This window comes from Hyaena hyaena, unplaced genomic scaffold, assembly GCF_003009895.1.
Source record: "Hyaena hyaena isolate Hyena2069 unplaced genomic scaffold, ASM300989v1 scaffold_1433, whole genome shotgun sequence".
NCBI lineage: Eukaryota > Metazoa > Chordata > Mammalia > Carnivora > Hyaenidae > Hyaena > Hyaena hyaena.
Genome location: NW_024082054.1, coordinates 56,651 through 84,181, shown reverse-complemented (window position 1 = coordinate 84,181; position 27,531 = coordinate 56,651). Strand labels below are relative to the sequence as shown.

The 27,531-nt window shown below is 40.3% G+C and overlaps 2 protein-coding genes and 1 pseudogene across 2 annotated transcripts; all 3 read left to right on the top strand.

Annotated features, from left to right (window-relative positions):
* Positions 1–7,669: 7,669 nt before the first annotated feature.
* LOC120225489 (olfactory receptor 7A17-like) lies at positions 7,670–8,652 on the top strand. Its single transcript, XM_039223675.1, has one exon. It carries the CDS (start codon positions 7,720–7,722, stop codon positions 8,650–8,652), a length of 933 nt encoding a protein of 310 aa, XP_039079606.1. The 5' UTR covers positions 7,670–7,719.
* Positions 8,653–20,374: 11,722 nt separating this feature from the next.
* LOC120225472 (olfactory receptor 7A17-like) lies at positions 20,375–21,364 on the top strand. Its single transcript, XM_039223666.1, has one exon. It carries the CDS (start codon positions 20,381–20,383, stop codon positions 21,362–21,364), a length of 984 nt encoding a protein of 327 aa, XP_039079597.1. The 5' UTR covers positions 20,375–20,380.
* A 1,094-nt stretch (positions 21,365–22,458) lies between these two features.
* LOC120225471 lies at positions 22,459–25,691 on the top strand (annotated as a pseudogene).
* The last annotated feature ends 1,840 nt before the right edge of the window (positions 25,692–27,531 follow it).

Sequence of the window (27,531 nt, the reverse complement as noted above, 5' to 3'; positions counted from 1 at the left end):
GCACCAATACCATACTGTATTGATTACGACAGCTTTTGAGTTTATCTTGTTTCTTTTTTAATTTTAATTTTATTATTTATTTATTTATTTTTAACTTTAAAAAAAATGTTTTATTTATTTTGAGGGAGAGAAGGACAGTGTGAACAGGGGAGGGTCAGAGAGAGAGGGAGACACAGAATCCGAAACAGACTCCAGGCTCTGAGCTAGCTGTCAGCACATAGCCTGTCACAGGGCTTGAACCCACGAACCATGAGATCATGACCTGAGCTGAAGTTGAGTGCTTATCCGACTGAGCCACCCAGGCGCCCCTAATTTTTATTTATTTTTGAGAGAGACAGAGCATAAACAGGAGAGGGCCAGAGAGAGAGGGAGACACAGAGTCCAAAGCAGGCTTCAGGCTCTGAGCTGTTAGCACAGAGCCCGATGTGGGGCTCGAACCTATGAACTGTGAGATCATGACCTGAGCTGAAGTCAGATGCTCAACCAACTGAGCCACCCAGGTGCCCCTGGAGTTTATCTCGAAATCTGGTATTGTGATACCTCCAGCTCTGCTCTTCATACTCAGGATTACTTTGGCTACTCAAGGGCTTCCATGGTTCCATACAAACTTTAGTATCATTTTGTCTAGTTTTATGAAAACCCCCATTGTATTTTGATAGAGACTGAACTGAATCTGTAGGTTGCTTTGAGTAATATGCACATTTTCACAATAGTAATTCTTCCAAACTGTAGCATGGAATATCTTTCCATTTGTTCATGCTATCTTCAATTTCTTTCATCAGTGTTTTATAGTTTTTGGAGTATAGGTCTTTCACTTCTTTGGTTAAGTTTACTCCTAAGTATTTTATTCTTTTTGGTGCAATTGTAAATGGTGTTTTATAAATTTTTTTTATTTCAGCTACTTCATTGTTAGTGTATAGAAATGGTACTGATTACTGGGTAATGGTTTTGTATCTTGCACTTTAATGAACTCATTTATGACTTCTAGTAATAATTTGGTAGAGTTTTTGAGTTTTCTATTTTTTAATGTTTATTTATTTTTGAGAGAGACAGACAGACAGAGCATGAGCAGGGGATGGACAGTAAGGGAGAGGGAGACACAGAATCCAAAGCAGGCTCCAGACTCTGAGCTGTGAGCACAGAGCCCCACACCAGGCTCAGACTTATGAATCGTGAGATCATGACCTAAGCAGAAGTTGGACGTTCAACCAACTGAGCCACCCAGGCACCCCTGAATTTTCTATGTATAGAATCATGCCATCTGCAAATAATGACAGTTTAACTTCTTTACCAATATGGATGCCTTTTATTTCTTTTCTTGTCTGATTGCTAAGGCCAGGACTTCCAGTGCTATGTTGAATAAAAGTGTGAGAGCGGACATCTTTGTCTTGTTCCTGACATTAGGGAAAAGCTCTCAGCTTTTCACCATTAAGTGTGATGTTAGCTGTGGGTTTTTCATATATGGCCTTTATTATGTTGAAGTATATTTCCCCTAACACCACTTCACTGAGAGTTTTTATCATGAATGAATATTGAATTTTGTCAAATGGTTTTTCTGCATCTATCAAGATGACCATATGGTTTTTATCCTTCATTTTGTTGATGTGGTGTCTGACGTTGACTGGTTTGCAAATATTGAAACATCCCTGAAACAAATAGCATGTGATCATGGTGAATGATTCTTCTAATATATTGTTGTATGTAGTTTGCTGGTATTTTCTTGAGGAATTTGGAGTCTATCTTCATCAAGGATATTGGCCTGTAGTTTTCTTTTTTTGTGGTGTCTTTGTCTGGTTCTAGTACCAGGGTAATGCTAGCCTCATAGAATGTATTTGGAAGCTTTCCCTCCTCTTCTATTCTTTGGAAGAGTTTGAGGAGAATAGATATTAACTCTTCTTTAAATGTCTGGTAGAATTCACCTGTGAATCCGTCTGATCTTGAACTTTAGTTTTGGGTAGGTTTTGATTACCAATTCAATTTTGTTACTGATAATTGGTCTGTTAAGATTTTCAATTTCTTCCCAGATCCATTTTGGAAGACTGTATGTTTCTAGGACTTAAGTCAACTTTCTGCTAAGTTGTCCACTTTGTTGGCATATAATTTTTCATAGTTTTACCATTTTATTATTTCTCTAGTGTCAGTTACTTCCCTCTCATTTCTGATTTTATTTATTTGGGTCCTTTCTCTTTTTTTCTTGATGAATGTGCCTAGATTTTGTCAATTTTGTTTATTTTTTTCAAAGAACCAGCTCTTGGGTTCATTGACTTTGTTCCATTTATTATGTTAGTCTCTATGTCATTTACTGATCTGATCTTTATTATTTCCTTTTTTCTATTCATGTAGGGTTTTTTTTTCCTTTGGAAAAGAGCACATTGAATATAATATCAGTACCTGATAGTGACTTAAAGGAGGCATGTCAAATATGAATTGCCTTAACTTAATTTCACTGATCCTGTATCCACATAGACACTTTGCTTTCTTTCTAGTTAGAAGAGAGATCTTCCACCCCTGTTAGGTGTGAATTAGGTACCAGTGTTCTAGATCTTACCCTCAACAATGCTCTACTGGACTTTTTACATTTTTAACTATATCATTGAAATATTCTTATATACATTAAACTGTGCCTATGTAATATATATAGTACATATACATTTATATGTAAATAGACATTTATTGTGGTTGTGAAAAATTACCATGCTGATGACTTATAACAAATAAATGTATGTTCTGGTAATTCTGGAAGTCAGAAGTGTGAAATAAGTCTCCCTGGGCTAAAATCACTCTGCCTGCAGAGAAGAGTTCATTCTGGGGATCTGGGGGACCTAAAACCGCCTATATTCTCTGGCTTACAGTCCCTCCCTTTATCTTCAAAGCCAGCAACATAGCTTCTCAAAATCTCTCTGATTCCAACTCTTCTGCCTCCGTTCTCCACATTTGGAAGCCCCTTGTGATCTATTGAGCCCACCTGGATAATCAGAACAAGTTTATCTTCAGGTCAGCTGACTAGCAGTGTTAATACCATTTGCAACCTTAATTCTCCCTTGCCATGACACAAGACATATTCAAAGAGTCTGTAGACTAAGATGTGGAAATATTTGGGGGACCTCATTCTGCCTACTAAAAGTCTTTTTTAAGGGTATATTTGAGGTCAACTCAGGGGCCCTCAGATTAAGGAATCAAACAGACTTTATTTCAGACTCTAGGGTGAGTCCTTAGACTTTTCTTTCAAAACCACATATGAAGAGGATCACATGGCTCATTTATTAAAATTAGTCCAAAGCATTTATAGCTTGGTAAAGTAAAACCTCAACTCAATTAATTCAATGTCAACTCAAGGTTAAGGTAAAGTGCAAGCTGGAAGGCAGGCAAGTTCATGAGAATGTGTAATACAAAACTGGGTTCACCAGACTTCTAATCTAATCTCCCAAGAACAGAGTATCAGCAGGAAACTTTTCCTTTCTGTCCACTCCATGGGCCCACGGGGAAATGACGTGCTCTGAGGTGGGAGTAACAATGGAAACAGTGACTAATGAGCAGACACAGGGAGCTTATAAATATCTCCTCCACTGCAGAACCTCAACATGTGAAACCTTGGATCGGCCAAGACATGGTTGTTGCTTTGAGACTCCTAAGTCTAGGAGAAGAGGGACTAATGCTTCTCTCCTTCCTGCTGTGCTGTCTGGGAACAGAGCTTTGGTCTCCATGATCAACCATCTAAGGAGGAATTCGGACCTCCACACGGAGACTTTCATCTTATAGTCTCCCTCCAGGTGAGTCTGAGAGCTCAGCAGGTATTTTAGGAAAGGTTCTGAGAAAATAGAACTTGAAAACTTTTACCTGAGGTCCGCTGAGACTAGATAGACTCATTTTTAATTAACTTATGTGATATGTTCAAAAGAGAAGCATCCATTCGACTCAGCAATACAGTGATCATTGTTGACAATGAGTGGTGGGAACAGAAGTCCAGTTGGATGAAACTGAGGAAGGAATGGGGAGTAATAAGAGGTTCCAGTGAAATTAGAATATATGCAAGGAATTTTGCAGGTAAGGGGAGTAGGAAAACAGACTATTAGGCGTGGAGGCATGTGCCATGAGCTTTTTGAAACATGGTGTTTTTGAGCATGTTCTGTATTTATAGAAAGACCCAGAACCATGGAGGTCGCTATTCCCTTGCAACAACACTTCCTGAGACACGCATTTCTCAGCATCATCTCTTGCATTAAATATTCATATACAAAATTATATTTAATACGCAAAAGGGGGTTTGCTAACAAGCTTTCCTTTGCAGCACTTCACTACCAAGAGGTGTGGAAACCAGAAAGATATTTGTTCAAGGTAGAAGAAAAACCTCAGCCAATCTCTTCACCAACGGCAATCATTCATTTACTAACAAGAAGGAACTATTGTAAGTTTTTTACATACACTGACTAACGCTGTCTACCACCTTAAGAGGATGGACACTGCCACCCCCACGATTTGAGTAAGGATATTCACATTTGGAATGGATTCATTGTCTTTCCCAAGTTCAAATAGATTAATGGGATACATCTGACATCCAAACCCTGGTTTTCTGATTCTAAAAGTTTTGCACTTAAGATCTTGGGGAAACTCTTGTTACTGCATTTTGGAAATTCCCCTTCTGCGGTTGTACATTGTATAATTTCTGTTGTCATTCTCAGGTCTATTCCCTTTGCGCATTTTCGTAGAGGGATATTCAATCGTAAAAATCATAAAAAATACCACCCACTTCTTAAGACACATTGGGGTTTTTTTCCCAGCTTTGTTAAATATTCTGGGCACCAAGGGGATGTAACGGGGGCTGGAATGCTGCCAGAATCAGGGAAGCTTTCTCTTCATCACAGTCTCTCAGGGAGAATCTGAGGTTATTAGATCTTTTTTTCCCCTGTGTCCATTTCTTTCTTCTGTGTTTTTGGAAATGCTTCCTTATGTTTCTTTAAATATAGGATACAAGATGATCGTATTAAAATGAAGCCCGATGTTTACATCTCCATGAGAAGCTTACTAACCAGAATTTAGGTACTATTTATTTACACATTCTTTAGGATAAAGGTTATCTTATGCTGCCAGTTTACCTTGTATCATTTCTTTTAAAATTATGATGACTGAGGGCGAGAAAAGTGTGATAGCAATGCAGTGCCAGGAGGCCATAGTGCACTCTGTATTTTTGTGTGTTCATGTGTGTGCAGTGTGCATTGTGGGGCACAAGCAGTCCTCAGGGCAATGAGTTCATATGCTTAATATGTGACCTTTGAATGGCAGGATGTTAACCAACAGATGGAAATAAAGAAGGGACCTATCTCAATTCACAGAATACCTTGGAACAAAATTAATAAAATGCCAAGGAATAAAATGCCATGGAAGGAAGGACCCCCTGTGTCTTGAAGTTTCAACAGTCGAAGGAAAGCCATCTTGCCCCTCAACATTCTCTCCCAACACCTCTCATCCCTACTCATTCCCTCCCCACACTGACTTCATTTTGAGATTTGAATATCTGGACTAAGTCCTTCTCCAGGGTCTTGGCTCTGTTTTCCTTGCAGGGCACACACTTCCCCCAATATCCTGTCTCCTGCTTAGTCTTTCTGGAAGCCTCTGTTAAAGGTCACCTTCTTTGCAGTCTTCCTGAACACCTATTAAAAATTAGAACCCTCCTAATACACTTCTTTTTATACCTACTTTTTTCCTTCACAGCACCCGTCACCATCTGACGTGGCGTTTGTGTATATAATATATATGTATGTTATATATATTATATATAAATAATACACATGTCATATATATGTACATTGGATTGTATAAACTTTTCTTTTCTTCTCCAAGTTTTTATTTAAATTCCAGCTAGTTAACTACAGTGTAATATTAGTTTCAGGTATAGAATTTAGTGATCCAACACTTACATACCTGCTTATCACAGGTGCCCTCCTTAATCTTCATCCCCTATTTAACCCATCCCCCCACTCTCTCCCCTCCAGCAACCCTCAATTTGTTCTCTAGAGTTAAGAATCTGTTTCTTGGTTTGCCTCTCCTTTCCCCTGCTATATTCATTTGGTTTAGTTCTTAAATTCCACACATGAGTGAAATCACATGGTATTTGTCTTTCTCTGACTGACTTATATCATTTAACATAATACTTTCTAGCTCCATCCACATCATTGCAAATGGCAAAATTTCATTCTTTTTTATGGTTAAGTAATATTCCAGTGTCTGTGTGTGCGCGCATGCGCACACCCACTTGCATGCACCACACCTTCCTGATCCATTCATCAGTCAATGGATATTTGGGCTCTTTGCAGATTTTGGCTATTGTAGGTAATACTGCTATGAGCATCAGGGTGCATGTGTCCCATCAAATTAGTATTTTTCTATTCTTTGGGCAAATATCTAATAGTGCAACCTACAGAATGGGAGAGGATATTTGCAAAAGACACATCTGATAAAGGGTTAGCACCCAAATCTATACAGAACTTATCAAACTCAACCACCAAAAAACAAATAATCTCATAAAAAAGTGGGCAGAAGACACGAATAGACATTTTTCCAAAGAAGACATCCAGATGACTAACAGAAACATGAAAAGATGCTCAACATCACTCATCATCAGGAAAATGCAAATCAAAACTACAATGAGATATCACTTTATTCCTGTCAGAATGGCTGAACTTAACACAGGAAACAGCAGATGCTGGTGGAGATGTAGAGAAAGGGGAACCCTCTCACAATGTTGGTGGGAAAACAAACTGGTTCAGTCCTCTGGAAAACAGTATGAAGATTCCTCAAAAAGTTAAAAATAGAACTATCCTATAACCTAGAAGTTTCACTACTAGGTATTTACCTGAAATTACAAAAATAAATATTCAAAGGGATACATGCACCCAGATGTTTATAGCAGCATTATCTACAAATTATGGAAATAGCCCATGTCCATTGGCTGATGAATGGAAAGAGAAGCGGTGGTATATATATACAATGGAATATTAGCCATCAAGAAGAATAAAATCTTGGGGCGCCTGGGTGGCTTAGTCGGTTAAGCGTCCGACTTTCACTTAGGTCATGATCTCGCGGTTCGTGGGTTCGAGCCCCGCGTCGGGCTCTGTGCTAACTGCCAGCTCAGAGCCTGGAGCCTGTTTCAGAGTCTGTGACTCCCTCTCTCTCTGACCCTCCCCTGCTCACGCTGTCTCTCTCTCTCTCTCTCCTAGAAATAAATAAAACATTAAAAAAAAAAAAAAAAGAAGAATAAAATCTTGCCATTTGCAATGACATGGATTTAACTAGAATGTATTATGCTATGTGAAATAGTCAGAGAAAAACAAATACCATATGATTTCAGTTGTATGTGGAATTTAAGAAACAAAACAAATGAGCAGAGGTGAGAGAGAGAGAGAGAGAGAGAGAGAGGGAGGGAGAGGCAAATCAAGAAACACACTCTTTTATAGAGAACAAACTTACCAGAGGGGAGGTAGGGGGATGGGTAAAATAGATGATGGGGGTAACTAAGGAACCCCCTCTTGATGAGCACCGGCTTATGTATGAAATTGTTGAATCACTATGTTGCACACCTGAAACTAATATTACACTGTATGCTAACTAACTGGAATTTAAATAAAAACTTTAAAAAAGAAAGGGTAACAAATAAATAAAACCGACTTGCTTGAAAAGTAATCATGTTATTTTTTTTTCTTTCCTAGTAGTCAACTCCACCACATGGAACTAGACAATGATACCCATATTTCAGAGTTTCTTCTTCTGGGATTTTCCGAGGAAGCAGAGCTGCAGCCCCTCATATTTGGGCTTTTCCTCTCCATGTACCTGATCACTGTGTTAGGGAACTTGCTCATCATCCTGGCCGTCAGCTCTGCCTCCCACCTCCACACGCCCATGTACTTCTTCCTCGCCAACCTGTCCTTTGTGGACATCTGCTTCACCTCCACCACCGTCCCGAAGATGCTGTGGAACATCCAGACGCAGAGCAAGGTCATAACCTATGCGGGCTGCATCACACAGATGTATTTTTTCATATTCTGTGCTGGATTAGACATCTTTCTCCTGACTGTGATGGCTTATGACCGCTTTGTGGCCATCTGCCACCCCCTGCACTACATAGTCATCATGAACCCCTGGCTCTGTGGGCTGCTGGTCCTGGTGTCCTGGATCCTGAGTGCTCTGAATTCCTTGTTACAAACCTTAATGGTGTTGCCACTGTCCTTCTGCACAGGCATGAAAATCCCCCATTTTTTCTGTGACCTCAATCAGGTCCTCAGGCTTGCCTGTTCTGACACCTTTCTTAATGACACGATGATGTATTTTGCAACTGTGCTGCTGGGTGGTGGTCCCCCGGCTTGGATCCTTTACTCTTACTCTAAGATAGTTTCCTCCATACGTGGGATCTCATCAGCTCAGGGCAAGTATAAAGCATTTTCCACCTGTGCGTCTCACCTCTCAGTTGTCTCCTTATTTTGTTGTACGGGCCTGGGAGTGTACCTTAGCTCAGCTGTTAACCAGAGCTCCCGCTCAAGTGCAGTAGCCTCAGTGATGTACACGGTGGTCACACCCATGCTGAACCCTTTTATCTACAGCCTGAGGAACAGAGACATAAAGAGGGCTCTGAAAAGAATCACTGGGATTCCAGCGATGTAAGGGCCAATCTTCCTGGGGCCTAAAGATGTACCCATGATTGCAGGGCTCAAAGCCTCAGAGCCAGGAATTGTTATTCCTTTATCAGACTGTGGGAATAGAATCTGCTCCTTCTATTTATTTCCTGGAATTTCCATTTATTTGAATTCAGCTTCTCCATACAATTTAAGTAACACGTTTTATTAAACTTCTGCTCTGTCTGATATACAGTGTCCTCTTTGTCCAATTCGTACATTTTCCAAATTTTGTCCGGCTTTGATCAAAAATATTTGTAAATTCCCATTTATGTCATGGGGTAATGTGGATTTCTTAAGAATAATTTCTATTCAAACAACAAATATCATCCCAAGTAATTTTTCACCTCTTTTACTAAAAGGATAGTCATGAGTTATACTAGTCATATAGGAAAAAAAATACTTTTGATGACCAAGGCTATTTGTATAATTTTATAACACAGGAAAGTATAAGACCACAATTTTCCACTTGTGCACATCAATATTTTGTACACCACTGCCTGGGCTCCTCACTCTTACAATGTAGACTAACTTATAGTCCACCTTATAGTTAAGCCACTGGGTTCCTTTCTCCTGATTGAAATCATGTTCTCCGTTGCAGGTGTATTCTAACACAGTGATTGGCAAATATTACCAAATACATGTCTCCATATTGCATCTCCACAGAAATACATATTTCAATAAATAAACTTCATATGGTCTTTGGTCCAGGGAAGATCTTACATATAATGAAGAAAAAATGAAATTATACTTTGTGTTACTGAGCAAAATCTTTCTTTTTTAAAAATTTTTAATAGTTTATTTATTTTTGAGACAGAGAGAGATAGAACATGAGTGGGGGAGAGGCAGAGAGAGAGGGAGACACAGAATCTGAAACAGGCTCCAGGCTCTGAGCTGTCAGCACACAGTCCAATGCAGGGCTTGAACCCATGAACTGTGGGATCATGACCTGAGCCAAAGTTGGACGCTTAAACCGACTGAGCCACCCAGGGCCCCCTGAGCAAAATCTTTTCTTTCAAGCTGTGCATCTACCTATTGAAGTATGAAGTTTGGTGTCCATGTACAAGAGTTGGGTTTTCTCCACTGGGGTGAAGAATTGGTTGGCATATTTATGGTGTTTTTGCTGAGTCAACTTTTTCTTTCTGCTGCATACAGATAGGAATCTTTCCACTGCTCAGAATGAAATGTCTCCTCTTTTCTAAATTTTGCCATAACCATGAAATGGGCAATGATTGAACAATCATATGATTCAGTCATATGAGTCATATGATTCAGGTCTCAACTTTGGTGGAAAGAGGTATGCCCTTCCAACCTCTCTTGGTTACCTGGATGGAACCCTAACAAAGTCTCTTTTTAATCAGGTCATTGAAATAAATTTCAATAGCAGAGTACTCGTGAATTCTGTCCCCAAATATCAGTACAAATACTTTGAATGGGAAGAAGCAGATTATTATAATTTCTCACAATTCTGGTTGCTTTTATAATCGTATCTGTTTGCTAGGATACAAGCAATTGTATGAAGCCATTGTGAAACAAGCCATTTTTGAAAACACATATTTATTATAATGTCTTTATAAGTGAGTGGGATTGTCTGGTGGGGAGTCGTTCTATTCTGCACTACTTAATAGCTTCTACATTGCATTTATTTATTTTTTAGAAAAAAACATTTCTTTTTATTTTAGAGAAAGGGAAACTGTGTGAGCAGGGAAGATGGGCAGAGAAGGAGGGAGAGAGAATTCCAAGAAGACTCCATGCTTAGCATGAAGCTGGATGCGGGCTCGATCCCGTGACCCTGGGGTCACGATGTGAGCAGAGATCAAGAATCAGACACTCAACCAACTGAGCCATCCAGGTGCCTCTAAACTGCACACATTTTTTTTTTTAATATTTTATTTATTTCTAGCAGAGAGAGAGATACAGCGTGAGCAGGGGAGGGTCAGAGAGAGGGAGTCACAGACTGAGGGACGCTTAACCGACTAAGCCACCCAGGCGCCCCTAAACTGCACACATTTTAAATGTACAATTTTCTGAGTTAAAGGAGCCTTACTTGAATTAAGAGTACATACTGCATGGGTCCACTTATAAGAATTTGACCAGATGCACAGTAAGTCTTATGTGCATTTTTATTAATCATACTTTATTATTAAAAATGTAATTCTTCTGGGGCGCCTGGGTGGCTTAGTCGGTTAAGCGTCCGACTTTCGCTTAGGTCATGATCTCGCGGTTCGTGGGTTCGAGCCCCGCGTCGGGCTCTGTGCTGACTGCCAGCTCAGAGCCTGGAGACTATTTCAGAGTCTGGGTCTCCCTCTCTCTCTGTCCCTCCCCTGCTCACGCTGTCTCTCTCTGTCTCCTAGAAATAAATAAAACGTTAAAAAAAATGTAATCCTTCTGAACATCAATTTCTGAAGAGGGTGTGGAACTTGAAATGAATGTTGCAGAGACAAGATAAAATGTTGGACACACTGTGTCAAGTCCAAAGAAAACATTTAAGAGTGAAGAGGATGTGTGTACATGAATGTGTGCACATGCATATAAACACAAATAAACACACTCACACATATATGTGCACACATACACAGCCTCATTTATAATCCCATCTATTATGTTGAATGAAAATTTGAGAGGAAGTTGCAGAATATTGAAATGAAAAGGAGTGTTTGCATGGATGTGAAATAGAAAGAAGGTAGCATTTTATACTCAAAGGTTTATTTATTTACGTTTAAAGTTTATTTAGAGAGAGGGAGGGAGGGGCAGAGAGAAAGGGAGAGAGAAAATCCCAAGCAGACCCCCTGCTGTCAGTGTGGAGCCCAATATGGGGCTTGGTCTCTCAAACTGTGAGATCATAAGTTGAGCCAAAATGAAGAGTCAGATGCTTAACTGACTGAGCAACCCAGGCGCCCCTGGACACAAAGTTTTAAAATAGAATGAGTGACTTAATTTAAAAAAAAACTTTAGGGTAATTTATTTTTAATAGTGAATTACTCTTCCTATCTTTTTTTTTTTTTATATTTTATTTATTTTTGAGAGAGATAGAGACAGCATGAGCAGGGGAGGGTCAGAGAGAGAGGGAGACACAGAATTTGAAGCAGGCTCCAGGCTCTGAGCTGTCAGCACAGAGCCTGACGCGGGGCTCGAACTCATGAACCGTGAGATCATGACCTGAGCTGAAGTCAGATGCTCAACCGACTGACTGAGCCACCCAGATGCCCCTACTCTTCCTATCTTAATGCCTCAAAGGCCTCACAATCAGAACCGTAGTTACATTTATGCACTGGGAAATTCTCTGTACCACCTAAAGGGACCAAATATCTCCAAATGAACTCTATTTCTCTACTTAATGTGGGATTTCAGCACTCGATACCTTGGCCCAAGGGAAGCTAACTGAATGATTTGAGAAGCTCAAACTCATTTCCTGTGCACAATATCTTATTGGGTAAATATCTGGATTAAATTCCTTTTGCTGTTGTCCTACTAGTGCAAAACAAATAATTCTCTGAAAGTTCTAGAGATCAGAAGCATGAGAGGGATCTCACTGGGCTAAAATAATGATGTCCGTGAGTGGTGATCCTTACGGATGCTCCAGAGAGAACAGCCTCTTTCCCTGTTCCAGAGTCTACTGGCCCCCACATTTCTTGGCTTTCCTCCGTGTGCAAAACCAGCAGAAAAGCACTTTCAAATGTCTCTCTGACTCCATGTTTCTACCTTTCCTTCCACCTTTGGATGAACATTGTGATTACACCAGTCCAGTGTGGATAATCCAGACTTCTTTTTTTTTTTTTTAAGCTTCCTTATTTTTAAGTTTATTTCTTTATCTTGAGGCAGACAGAGAGAGCGACAGAGAATGCACAAGTTGGGGAGAGACAGAGAGAGAGGGAGAGAGAAAGTCCCAAGCAGGCTCACAATGTCAGCGTGAAGTCTGATGCCGGGCTTAATCTCACAGTTCGTGAGATCATGACCTGAGCCAAAACCAGCCAGACACTTAACCAGCCTGGCCACCCAGGCGCCGCCAACCAGGCTTAGCTTCTTATCCTAAGATAATGACTCGTAGCTTTATTCCATCTGCTATCTTAATCACCCTGTTATGTAAGCTAACGTTTTCAAATGTTCTTCAAGATGAATCTTTTGGAGGCCCTTATTCTGCCTACTACAAAATCTTTCTTTTTAGGTACTACTTAATATCCCTCAAGAGCCCTTCGACTTAAAAACTCAAGTGCAGAATCTTTCACCATCCAAAGAGTGAGTGAAATATGATTCTTTCAAAACTACGTGCAAGGAAGATAGATTTCTGGTGCAGAAGACCTAGAAAATCCTGCCCCTGACTCTCACACAGGAGCACAGCTTTGCTCTCAAACTATACTCCATAGAGCAGGTCCTGCAGCATCAACCCCACCTGAGAGCTTATTAGAAATGCAGAGTCCCGGGGCACCTGGGTGCCTCTGTCGGTTAAGTGTCCAACTTCAGCTCAGGTCATGATCTCACCGTTCGTGGGTTCGAGCCCCGCATCGGGCTCTGTGCTGACACCTAGCTCAGAGCCTGGAGCGTGTTTCAGATTCTGTATCTCCCTCTCTCTCTAACACTCCCCTGCTCACGCTGTCTCTCTCTCTCAGAAATAAATAAGACATTAAAAAAATTTTAGAAATGCAGAGTCCCTGGGCCCACTAGAGGCCTGATGAATCAGAATTGGCTTTTTAAAAAAATTTTAACGTTTATTTTTGAGAGAGAGAGAGAGAGACAGAGGACAAGCAGGGGAGGAGCAGAGAGAGAGGGAGACACAGACTCTGAAGCAGGCTCCAGGCTCTGAGATGTCAGCACAGAGCCCAACACAGGGCTCAAACTCACAAACCATGAGATCATGACCTGAGCCTAAGTAGGATGCTCAACGGACTGAGTCATCCAGGCACCCCTAGAGTTTGCATTTTTTTAATCTTTTTTTTTTTTTTTGAGAGAGACAGAGTGTATGGGGGCGGAGGGGAGAAGAGCAGAGAGAGGAAGAGAGAATCCCAAGCAAGATCCGTGCTGTCAGCACAGAGCCTGTCATGGGGCTCCATACCACGAACCAAGAGATCATGACCTGAGCCGAAACCAAGAGTCAGACAGTTAACCGACTGAGCCCTCAGGCACCCCCATAATTTGCATTTTTTAACTACAAATTTTGGTGATTTGTATGCAAAATGAAGGTAGAGACGTGCTGGTCTAGAATAATATTTCTCACCTTCTCACTGTTGGCACTTGAGGCTGGATAATTACTTTTGTTGGGTGCTGTCCTGTGGGTTGAGGAGTTTGGCAACTTCCCTTCAGACATGGCCAAATATCCCCAGGGCTAAGTCATCTCTGGTTAAGAACCACTGTCCCAGAATTTCAGAACTGAAAGCATCCTAACATAATTCTCATCAGAATTCTATCCACTACTTGCTTTATATGTTAAAGCAGAACATTAAATCTCTCTGAGCTTGATTTCTACAATCAAGAATGGCATTCCTAGAAGTATAACCTCACAGAAAGCACATTTTAAAATATTGTTGATGGCCCCTATAATGTGCTAAGCTAAGTTATAGGGCAGAAAATGTAAATGTATCTCTTAAAATAAGCCCTTTATCATAAGGGACTAAATGGCAGTTCTTAACTTGCGACCTAACTATGAAATTCCTAATTGTTTTGGCTAAACGATCATGAAGCTAAGCAGCGTAGCACCCAAGGTTTTACACTAAAGGAACAAATTTCTCCCCTTTCTTAAAGAAGGAAATCATGATTTTCTAAAGATATCAGGGGTTAGGTCTCCACCATAAATCAAGCATCGAAGACCAAGGGAAGTAGTCTGATGAATTCCTCCATTTTGGACTTTTGAGAAAACTTGAAGTCAGGGTTGTACTGAGGTGCTGGGAGGTTTAGATCTCTGGAAACAGGAAAATTAATGGAGAAAATGTAATACAAACTGAATTCCCCTGGCATACAATGTGGTCTCATAGGAACAGAAAATCAGCCAGAAATATTTCCATTCTGTCCGGACCAGCATCCCTAGGAGAAATCACGCACTTAAAGGCTGGCGCATCAAGAGATAAAAGTGCCTCTTGAGCAGATGTGAGGAGCTGTAAATGCCTATTCTGATGCAGACCCTCAACATGTGCATTTTCTCTGGACGGAACACCATCGCTGCTTTTGGAGTCCTACATCCAGCCGGGAGACCAATGCTTGATGCCTTCCTGGTGCCTTGTCTGGGGACTGAGTTTGATTTCCATTGTCAACTATTCAGGGAGGAATTTTGACTTCCAGAGAGAAAACTTGCCCTGTGGGTTCCCATGCAGGTGAGTTCGAGAGCCCAACAGATACTGCAGGAGAGGATCAGAGCTATTGGAAGGCAAGAACTTATACCCGAGGTCACTGAGAATCAATCCAGCATAGCCCACATGCCAGAGATCAGAGTCATTGTTGGCTGGCTTTATCAAGAGATTATTGTATGTATTTATAATGTCCCCCAAAAAGGTGAATATTGAAATCAGAAATGCAAGCATCAATGTTGGCAATTAAAATGGTATTAATGGAAGCCCAATTGGAAGAATGAGGAGGCAGAAAGTGCTTTCAGTAAACGTAGAACATAAGTGCAAGGATCTTATTAATTGATGGAAGTACACAAATAGCATATTCATTGTGGAGAGATATACAGTGAAGTGAGGGCATTTCTTTTTATTTTAAGATGGAGAATCAGACTTTGTTTCCACATGGATGAAAAGATCCAGACCAAGGAACAATTGTAAATACATTCTTAGAATAGCGGTGCATGAAACACACACACATTATCTTCTCTCATTCTGGGTATTCACAGGGAAAAAACTTTGTCATTAATAGATGGAAATAAGTTTGCTAATGAGCTTTATTTTGCATTATTTTATAACCTGTGAGGACGAATGTATTTGTGGGTTTGTTAAGTCATTTGATAGCTTCTCTGTTGATGATGCAGATTGATGATGCAGATCCTTTACTTTTGGATGGTGTTATATGAGTGTTTATATTTCTTTTTAAAAATTTGATCCTTGGGGGACCTGGCTGGCTCCGTTGGTGGAGTGTGTGGCTCTTGATCTTGGGGCTGTGAGTCTGAGCCCCATGTTGGATGTACAGATTGCTTAAAAACAAAATATTTTTTTAAAAATTAAAATTTGACCCTTTGTAACAAGGAATTCGTGTTTTTATACAAGTTGACTATTGGCCATTTAGTTCTTTTATGTACGTATAAATATATTTATGAGGAATGTATGAAAGTTTCTGAATTTTGTGTGGTGAAATCTATCAGTCAATCATATCAGTCTCTCTCAATTGCTTAAACATTTTTTCTTGAGGTATAATTGACATATAACATCTTATTAGTTTCAGGTATACAACATAATGACTCCATACTTGTATATATCACAAAGTGATTGCCACACCTGTCACCATGCACAGTCACAAAATTTTTTACTTGTGATGAGGATTTTTAAGATCTACTGACTTAACGACTTTCCAATATGTGATACAGTATTATTAAGTGTAACCATCACTCTGTACATTACATCTCAGGCATTGCTTTTATGTTTTTCTTTTTTTTTTTTTTTAATGTTTATTTACTTATTTTGTGAGAGAGCATGCATGGTGGTAGAGGCAGAGGAAGAGGAGAGAGAAAATCCCAGGCAGGCCCTGTGCTGTCAGTACAGAGCCAGACATGGGGCTTAGTCTCAAGAATGATGAGATCATGACTTAGCTGAAATCAAGAGTAGGACCTTTAATCAACTGAGCCACCCAGGCGCCCCCTCTTTTTCACTTTCTTACTAACAATTGAGCAGGTCCTTCAATATTCTTCATGTGTCACCACTTGTATACACAAGAAAGCGTTTCATTCTTGGCAGTAATAAATTGCCTTTTATGCATGTTTCTGACTTGTTTTCACCTCTCTGTTGCCCCTTATTGCTTTTTGACCTTTGGAGATTAGATCTATTTCTGAAGCTTGCCTCACCTTTGGCCATCATCTGGAAGGTATTTTTCTTTACCATTTGACTAAAAATCCCTTTTCCATTCCATAAGCCTATTTGAAACCGCGTATCCTTGTGTAAGATGAAATCACAACTTACTATTTCCTCCCAAATGGTAAATGCCCTTCTGATATACCTTTTTATTTCCAAGTCTTTGACAATTTAAGCGACCCATGTTGAATTAGTGACCCATATTGGTGTCATTACATTATTGCTCTTGTAGGTCTTTATGTAACGTAGTAGATTTTCATTCCATTTCATTGTTTTCACTCAATATAGTTGTTTAGAAACAATGACTTGGGGCGCCTGGGTGACTCCGTCGGTTAAGCGTCCAAATTCAGCTCAGGTCATGATCTCACAGTTTGTGGGTTCGAGCCCCATGTTGGGCTTTGTGCTTACAGCTCAGAGCCTGGAGCCTGTTTCGGATTCTGTGTCTCCCTCTCTCTCTGCCTCTCCCCAGCTCATGCTCTGTTTCTCAAAAATGAATAAATGTTAAAAAAAAAAAAAAGAAAGAAAGAAACAATAGGCTTAATGGAATGTCATTCTCACTGATATTCTTTGTTCCAGAAGTTCTTACTTTCTTTTAAATTTTCTCTTCCATTTTGTGCATGTATACATATTCATACACTTTCATACAAATGCTTCAATAAGATCCTATCCAATCATGAATGATCTCTACATTTCAGTGCGGCCTTTTTTTCTACCTTGTGACCCCTTTTCCTTCTTTCTTAATAATTCTTCATGGACTTGCCTCCCATCCACTAATATAATGCTGGCTCCTTATTTCAACGTCTGTGTAACCTTCATGATGTTGCTGTGCAACTGGCACATGCAGTGATCATTCATATTTTTTCTTAATATATCACCGCTATGAAAATATTTGGGGATTGTTAAGTTAAAATCATGCTTCTCAACCTGGGGCAATCTTGTCCCCCGGAGAACACTGAAGCAATATCCAGGCATTTTTCACAGTCAGGCTGGGGAGGGGCAGGTGGCTGTCAAGGATGCTGCTAAATAATCTAGAATTCACAGGTAGACACAACCACAGAGGAGGATCTGGCCCAGAACATCCATCAGTGCAGAGATTGAGAAAGCCTAACTTAAAGAAAATCTGCATTTTTAATATTTATAGCTGCCTTCATATTGGTTCTCTATCATTCCACACTTCCAATTTGTGCCAGCGTAATTAGAGAGGGCCCCCTTCGCTGCCAGTTAAGAAATTCCAACCCCAGTCAACATGGCAACCCATCATGGGCTCTCCTGGCTGATGGGTATGAAAGAGAAATCTTTCTTGTTATTTTCTCAAACACTCTAGAGTGTCTTGTCAAAAAGATGAAAACCCAAAGAACAGGAAGGACAAAGAAAAGATGCCACATAAGAAGAGTGAGAAAGAAACTTGCTTCATCCACCGCCAGGCCATGTAAATCGAAAGGTCAAATACGTGCAGACCAGCCAGAAGGAAAGCAAGCCTTCAGTTCCTTGATTTTAAAAAATGCCCAACTTCTGTTCTACTTTGTATATCTCCTTTTGTGAAGCTTTGACTTATATCTTTTGTCTATTTTTCTCTTGGAACATTCCATTTATAATATGTTCCACACCATGAGAATATCACTACTTTTGTCTTTTTGCTCCTTTATTATTTTTGCTGGGCGTCAAGGGGATATAACGAGAGTTGGAATGTGAGCAGAATCAAAGATACTTTTTCTTCCTCGTGGTTGGTCTTTCAGGGGCCACTTGAACTATTAAATCTGTTTTCTTTTTGTTGCATTGGGCGGTGTGTGTGTGTGTGTGTGTGTGTGTGTGTGTAGAAAGCATCTTTTATTTATTTACATTTATTTAAATTCAAGTTAGTTGACATACAGTGTAGTATTGGATTCATCACTTACATAAACATCCAGTGCTCATCCCAACAAGTGTCCTCCTTAATACCCACCACCCTTTTAGCCAATCCCTTCACCCACCTCCCCTCTGGTAACCCTCAGTTTGTTCTTGGTTTTTAAGAGTCTCTTATGGTTTCCTCCTCATTTCTCTCTTTTCTCTCTGTCTTTACTGAACAGGTTGTCCATGTTTTCTTTAAATTTATATGAAGTAGAAAATGAGCATACTGATAGGGAGCCCCAAGTTTATTTTCCCATAGGAAGTTCTGGGTACTATTTCTGCATTCTGTAGGGGAAAGATAACAAGATCTGGCCAGCTTGAGGCATATCTATTGCTGGCCTAACTAGTGCAGCTGGGTGTGATAAAGACAGTCAGTAGCCCACAAGGCCATAGTGGGTCATGGTGTGTGTGTGTGTGTGTGTGTGTGTGTGTGGTGAACTGAGGTTAACCCTCAGAGCAAGGATGCCAGGGCTCTCATATTCCAAGGTGATTCTTATTGACAGAGGCCAGAACTCAGGCAACAGAAGTTATTGATGGGGATGTCCATTTCAACTCATAAGACACTTTCATAACAAATTTAATAAAGTCTTACAAAAAACTTGAAAGGGAAGGATGTGCTGTGTCTTGAAGTGTCAGCTGTCATGGGCTGGCCTCTTCATTCCTCAACGTGCACCACCACCACCTCTCAACACACCCCTTCTTGATCCTTCCCCTTGACCTTGCTTTCTTTTGAGCCTTGAATTTTTTTTAAGCAAAAAAAAAAAAAAAAAAAAAAACAAAAACCACAGATTTTATTTTTTTAAAGTACTTTGTTGCTTATTTTTATTGTAACTTTCTTTTTTTTTTTTTTACAAATAGTTTATTGTCAAGTTGGTTTCCATATAACACCCATTGTTCATCCCCACAAGTGCCCTCCTTCATGCCTGTCAACCCCCTCCCAAAAGCAAGGGAATCAAGAGCAAAAATAAACTATTGGGACCTTCATCAAGATTAAAATCTTCTGCAGGGCAAAGGAAACAATCCATAAAACTAATAGGCAACCGACAGAATGGGAAAAGATACTTGCAAATGACATATCAGGTAAAGGGTTAATATCCAAAATCTATAAGGAACTCACCAAACTCCACACTCGAAAAACAAACAATCCAGTGAAGAAATGGGAAGAAGATATGAACAGACACTTCTCTAAAGAGGACACCCAGATGGCCAACAGACACATGAACCTTGATTTTCTGAAATAAGCACCTTCCTCAGACCCTTTGCACATGCCATTGCCCCTGTTGAGCACATACTTACTGAGATCACCTCAACTTCCTTCCTATCTCCCTCGAGGTCCTGTTCAAATGTCACCTTCTTTGCAGGTCTTGTGCAAACATTCAGTAAAAAAAAAAAAAAATTCCATAACTCTCTCATTTATACATTCTTTCCTTTTCTACACAGCCAGTCACATTTGACATGTTATTTGATTATTTTCATTTGCTTGTATTCTTTCCCCACTCTAGGATTATAAGGACTTTTGTTTTCCGGCACCCTATATTCATCACATATCCAATGCCTTGAACATGGTCAATATTCGGTATGTATTCCTTAAAGGGGTTAAAAATATTCTCCATAAAACAAGAGTGTACATTATGCTCTAGGAACAGATGGAGAGTAGAAATAGAATTTTAATGAGAAACGGTACTAGGGATGCCCTAATGGGGATGAGACTATATACATATATTGAAATTATTTTTCCTGACTCTAAAATATAAGTGGCAGCCCTCATGCTAGGTTACTAATACTTGCTTGTGTGAAAATTCATCATTTATTTTTCTGTATTCTGGTAGTCATCTCCAAAACATGGAGCCAAGGAACCTCACAGGAATTTCAGAATTTCTTCTTCTTGGATTTTCAGAGGAACCAGAATTGCAGCCCCTCGTATTTGGGCTTTTCCTGCTCATGTATCTGACCACTGTGTTTGGAAACCTGCTCATCATCCTGGCCGTCAGCTCTGACTCCCACCTCCACAGCCCCATGTACTTCTTCCTCTCCAACCTGTCCTTTGTGGACATCTGCTTCACGTCCACCACTGTCCCGAAGATGCTGTGGAACATCCAGACTCAGAGCAAAGTTATAACCTATGCAGGCTGCATCACCCAGATGTATTTTTTCCTACTCTTCGCGGGATTGGACAACTACATCCTGACCGTGATGGCCTATGACCGATTTGTGGCCATCTGTCATCCCCTGCACTACACGGTCATCATGAATCCCCGGCTCTGTGGGTGGCTGGTTCTGGTGTCCTGGGTCACGAGCGTCCTGCATTCCCTGTTACAAACCTCAGTGGTATTGCGGCTGACCTTCTGTACAGACTTGGAAATCCCCCACTTCTTCTGTGAAATTAAACAGGTGGTCCAACTTGCCTGTTCTGACACCTTTCTTAATGACATGGTGATGTACTTTGGAGCTGGGCTGCTGGGTGGCGGTCCCCTTGCTGGGATCCTTTACTCGTATTCTAAGATAGTTTCCTCCATACGTGGGATCTCATCAGCTCAGGGCAAGTATAAAGCATTTTCCACCTGTGCGTCTCACCTCTCGGTTGTCGCCTTATTTTATTGTACGGGCCTGGGAGTGTACCTTAGCTCCGCTGCTACCCAGAGCTCCCACTCAGGTGCAACAGCCTCGGTGATGTACACGGTGGTCACGCCCATGCTGAACCCCTTCATCTACAGCCTGAGGAACAAAGACATAAAGGAGGCTCTGAGAAAATTCTTTGGAAAGGAAACTACAAAAGGACCAATTGTCCTGGGGCAATTGCACACGATGGCACAACTCAAAGCCTGAGACCCAGAAATGGTAATTCTTTGATCCGCTTGTGGAAGTAGAAGTTACTGCTTCTGTTGATTTCCCAGAATATCCCTTTCTTTAACGTCAACTTCTCTGGAAACTTTAAGTAACATCCTGTGTTAACCTTTCTGCCCTCTGGTATTTCACAGTGTTTACCCTGGTTGTTTTCCCACTCTTCTGAATTAATTCCCAATTTTGGACAATATTGGAAATTCCCAGTTATCCCGTGAGATTCCATAGATGTATTAAGAATAATTTCTTCCAAAATGAAACGTATCACACTGAGTAATTCTTTTGTTTCACTAAAAAATAATCATGAGTTGTACCACACTATAGGGAAAAAAACCACATTGGGCCAATTTATAAAATTTTATACGAGAGGGAAGTCTGGAACCACAGCTCACAACTTCTGTGTCCATCATTCCTTTAGATATCTATTCTTCCTGAAAAGGTAGGTTTTAGTGCATAGTGTGTTTTATAACAAGTCATGGGGTTTTATTCTCCTCCTTAGGACCCTGTTTTCTTGTTCAGCTCAGTGTCCACACAGTCACTGGCAAAACTGATATTCAGATACATGTCTCCAGTTGTAATCTACATACAAACACAAATTTCAAGAAATAATTTGACATAATATGGCCATAAAGTCAGAGATGAACCAACATTTAAGTCATGCACTTATTACTGTGTAAACTAATGTTTTCATTGTGCACATTTGCTTGTTGATGACGTGAGACTGGCATCCGCGTGTAAGGGGGTCTATCATTGGGGTGAAAAATCATTTGCAGAATTATGTTTTCTATTTCATTGTGTTCCTGTTTCTTCCCGGAAATTTCCACGTCTCCCTAAAAATATGATTCACTGGAATACGATTGCATATAATAAGCTGCATACACTTAATGTATACATTTGCTGAATTACAGGAGGGATGCAAAAATTAAGTTTATAGGGAGACAAGAGACTGATCTGCAGAGCGAGGGGTGAGCCTCCTACAACGGAAAGCACAGAAAGGGGACACCCTGGCCTCTGTTCCACTGCTCACGCTTTGTCCTTGAGGCAGACTTCCTTCTAGGGGCTGTCCCACCGGCCGCGTGATGAGTGCCAAGAAGGACCAGCAGATGGAACGAAAGCATGACGTACTATTTATGAAGGAGATGAACGTTTAATGGAATTGAGTCCAGTTGCATTTCAATATAGGAGAGGTGAAAATGGTCATCCCAAAATTCTTCTTTTTTAAAAGAATGTTTAGGGGCACCTGGGCGGCTCAGTTGATTGAGCTCCGACTTCGGCTCAGGTCATGATCTCATGGTTCGCGGGCTTGAGCCCCATGTCGGGCTCTGTGCTGACATCTCAGAGCCTGGATCCCGTTTCGCATTCTGTGTCTCCCTCTCTCTCTGACCCTCCCCTGCTCATGTTATCTCTCTTTCGGAAATAAATAAAACATTAAATTTTTTTTAAAAAAATAAAAATAAATAAAAGAACGTTTAATTATTTTTGGGAAAGCGCAAGCAGGGGAGGGGCAGAGAGAGGGAAAAGAGGATCTGAAGCCAGCTCTGTGCTGACAGGCTGACAACAGTAAGCCCGATGTGGGGTTCAAACTCACAAACCATGAGATCACGACCTGAGCCGGAGTTGGATGCTCAACTCACTGAGCTCCCGGCTATCTCAAGGCCTTCTTGAAGGAGATTTCCTGGAAAGGGGAACCCTTTTGCCTGCTGGGGGAATGCAAACCGGTGCAGCAACTCTGGAAAATAAGATGCAGGTTCCTCAAAAATAAAAACTGGAACTACCCTACAACCCAGCAATAACACTATGAGGTATTTATCCAAAGGATAAAAATGTTAATTCAAAGGGGCACATGCATCCCAATGTTTATAGCAGGACTATCAACAATAGCCAAATTATGGAAACATTACAAATATCTATCAACTGTTTAATGGATAAAGATGATGTGCGGTACACACACACACACACACACACACACACACACACACACAATTGAATATTACTTGGAGATCAAAAAGAATGAAATCTTGACAGTTGCAACACGTCAAAGGTATTATGCTAAGCAAAATAAGTCAGTCAGAGAAAGACAAGTATCATATGATTCTACATGTGTAGAATTTAAGAAACAAAACAGATTAACCCAAGGGAAGGGAAGGAAAAATAAGATAAAAAGAGAAAAGGAGGCAAACCATTAGAGACTCTTAAATACAGAGAATAAACTGAGGGTTACTGAAGGGAGGTGGGTGGGGGATGGGCTAAATGAGTGATGGGCATTAAGGAGGGCACATGTTCAGATGAGCACTGGGTATTACATGTAAGTGATGAATCACTAAATTACACTCCTGAAACCATTATTACATTATATATTAACTAATCTGGATTCAAATAAAATTTAAACTTAAAAAAATATAGATATCTTGGACAGAAACATACGCCCAAACACCTCTAATTTTATCTGTGAATGATTTTTTTAACAACACCATCATCTTCAGCTGTAAAGCAGAGCATATAAGTCAAGTTATAGGAAGCAGCAGAAGTTAGTCTCAGCACCTAGTAGCTACACAGTGTATGAATATGCCATGGACAAAAACAGCAGTTCGTAGAGAATCGCCATCCCATTAATTCTACAACACCTATAAGCAGAGTTTTTGAAACTCCTGATACCACCTCATTAAGTAAGAAAATAGACTAAAGGAACAACTTCCAAAAGCCCAAAAATGTAAGCTGGCAGATAAAACAGATCACAAAGGAGAACGTCCATGAGAACAGAACAGGGTTGATGTGATGAAGCATTTAAGCAAAACTAGCGCTGAAATCCTGCCATTTGCAATGACATGGATGGAGCTAGAATGTATTGTGCTAAGCGAAATAAATCAGGCAAAGACAAGTACTGTATGATTTCACTCATATGTGGAACTTAAGAAACAAAACAGATGAACATATGGGAAAGTGGGGAGAAGAGAAGAAAGGGCGGGGAACCACAAGAAACATTTAATGACAGAGAACAAAGTGAGGGTTGATGGAGGGAGGTGGCTAGGGAATGGGCAAATGGGTGATGGGTAATGGGAAGGACACTTGTGACGAGCACGAGGTGTTATATAGAAGTAATGAATCACTGAATTCTACTTCTGAAATCAATACGGCACTGTATATTAACTATGTAAAATAGCAATAATAATAATAATAACAATAGAGAGCTATTAAAGCTGGGTAGATTGTTAAGAAAGGAAAAAGATGATGACTAGTGCCTGCCAATTGGAAACAAGGGAAGAGCGTACTTTTTTTTTTTTAATTTTTTTTAATGTTTTATTTATTTCTAGGAGAGAGAGAGAGAGACAGCGTGAGCAGGGGAGGGCCAGAGAGAGAGGGAGTCACAGACTGAAACAGGCTCCAGGCTCTGAGCTGGCAGTCAGCACAGAGCCCGACGCGGGGCTCGAACCCACGAACCGCGAGATCGTGACCTAAGCGAAAGTCAGACGCTCAACCGACTAAGCCACCCAGGCGCCCCAAGGGAAGAGCGTACTTTAACAAGCCATCTGGTTTCAAAATCCTTCACTACCCTTTTCTGATACTGAGGTAGTGTTTTATAAAACACCTTTTTTTGGTAAAAATGTTTTAAGCTGAAAGTTCATGAAGAGATCTGGTTGTATTAAATTATTTCACACACTTGCCTTAATAAAAGGGGAAATGTCAAAAAAAAAGATTATATATTATGTGACTCCTTTTGTATATAATTCAAAAAACGCACAGTAAGTTTTAACTGCTTCATCATGTTATTGTTAACACGTCATTACCCTGAGCCTCAATTTCCATATTTCTGAAGGTAATGTGGGGTAACGAATCCTAACTTCAGACAGATGGTGTCAGGAATAAATGAAATGTGTAGAAGCACTTTGTTGAGTCCAAAGAAAATGTTCAAGGTTAGGAGTGTGAGTATGTATATGTGTGTGTACATTTGAATACATGTTTCTATTAAATAAATATATCTACGCACATACAGGCAGACATCAGAGACTTATTGAAATCCCAGCTATTATGTTGAAAGAAAACCTGAAGTTTGGAAGGGATAAAAATGAAAAGAAAAAAATATTCAAATCAACACAAAATAGAAAGAATTTTGACACAAAGATTTAGAGTCAAAGACCTTAATTTTAATAAGGAATTGTTTTCTATCTCAAATTTTCAAAGGCCTCGGAGTCAAAACCACGTTTACATTTATGCTGTGGGATATTACTGTCCAGTGAATGAGGCAATATATCTCCAAGTTAAAACTAGTTTTCTCTTTCCTTTTAAGGTGGGATTTCAACACCAAAGGCCTTGACCCAAGGGAAAGTTCACTGAATGAGTTGAAAGACTCAAACTCTGTTACTACAAACAATATTTTTCTGAGCAAATGTCCGTAATCAATTTCTGTTGCTGCTGAAACAAATGACCACACTCGTGGCATAAAACAAAGATTTATCAGAAGCCTGAGATGGATCTCACTGGGCTAATGTTAAGAGGTCTGAAGGGCTGTAACCCTTCTGGACACTCCAGAAGAGAATTCACTCCATTTCTTATTTCACATTTTAGTAGCTACCTGCATTTCTTGTCTCGTGGCCTTTCTTCCATCATCAAAGCCCACAGTGTAGAGTCTGAAAATGTCTCTTTGATTCCAAATCTTTGTCTTCCCCCTCCCACAAGTGTTTAAAGAACACTTGTGATTATGCTAACCCCATCCAGATAATCCAGGCTAATCTTTTTATATAAAGATCAGTGATTAACAGCCTTATTTTATCTCCTGGCTGCATTCCCCTTGCTCTGTAAACACGTTTCCAAAGTTCTTTGTTTTATTTTTTTAATGTTTATTTATTATTGAGACAGAAACACAGCATGAGTAAGGGAGGGGCAGAGAGAGGGAGACACAGAATCCAAAGCAGGCTCCAAGCTCTGAGCCATCAGCACAGAACCCGACGCGGGGCTCGAACCCACAAACCATGAGATCATGACCTGAGCCGAAGTCGGACGCCCAGCCAACTGAGCCAAAGTTCTTTGGATTGGGACACCTTTGGAAGCCTACAAAGTCTTTTTCAAATATAAATTATTTGGTTCCCTCATTGAACATATAATTTATCAAGACCTATAGAATTATGTGAAAAACATTTCTTTCAGGGACACCTGGGTAGCTCAGTCAGTTCATGTCCAATTCTTTTTTTTTTTTAAATCGGTTTTATTTATTTATTTATTTATTTTACAAATAGTTTATTGTCCTCCATGCCCATCACCCTCCACCCCCCCACACCCATCAGTCTTCAGTTTGTTTTCAGCACTCAAGAGTCTCTCATGGTTTGCCTCTCTCCCTTTCCCCCACCATTTCCCCCCTTCTTCTCCCCCATGGTCCTCTGTTAAGTTCCTCCTAATCCTCCTATACATCCAAACATATGGTAGCTGTCCTTCTCTGCCTGACTTATTTTGCTCAGCATAACACCCTCAAGGTCCATCCATGTTGCTACACATGGCCAGATTTCATTCTTTCTCATTGCCATGTAGTATTCTATCATATAGATAAACCACATCTTCTTGATCCATTCATTCATTGATAGTTCAGTGTCCAATTCTTGATCTTGGCTCAGGTCATGATCTCACAGTTAGTGAAATCAAGCCCACAGCTGTCTCTGTACTGACAGCCTGGAGCCTGCTTGGGATTCTCTCTCTTTATCGCTCCCTCTCTCCTTTCCTCTCTCTCTCAAAATAAAGATAAATATTAAAATAAAACAATTTTTCTTTCAAAATGACAACCACAGAGGATTCTTGGTGAAGACCTAAAACTACCTACATGTGACTCTAACACAAGAGCACAGACTTGCTCTCAACCTGTGATCCACACATCAGGACATGCAGTATCACCATCACCTGGTTGCTTGTAGAAGCACAAACTCCCTGGAATCCTGGAGACCTGATGAATCAGGTCAGAGTATTATGACTACAAACTTTCGTGATTTGTACACACAATGAAGATAGGACAATATTTCTCACCTACTCACGTTGACATTTGGGGCTGGGTAAGTATTTGTGTTGGGTGCTGTCCTAGGGGTGATAGAGGTTTGGCAGCATCCCTTAAGACATGGTCACATATCTGCAGGGGCAAAATCATGCCAGGTTGAGAACCACTGTGCTGGGGC

Excerpts from the sequence above, each read along its gene's own strand:
- LOC120225472 (XM_039223666.1), top strand. The coding sequence starts at position 20,381 with ATGGAGCCAAGGAACCTCACAGGAATTTCAGAATTTCTTCTTCTTGGA.
- LOC120225489 (XM_039223675.1), top strand. The coding sequence starts at position 7,720 with ATGGAACTAGACAATGATACCCATATTTCAGAGTTTCTTCTTCTGGGA.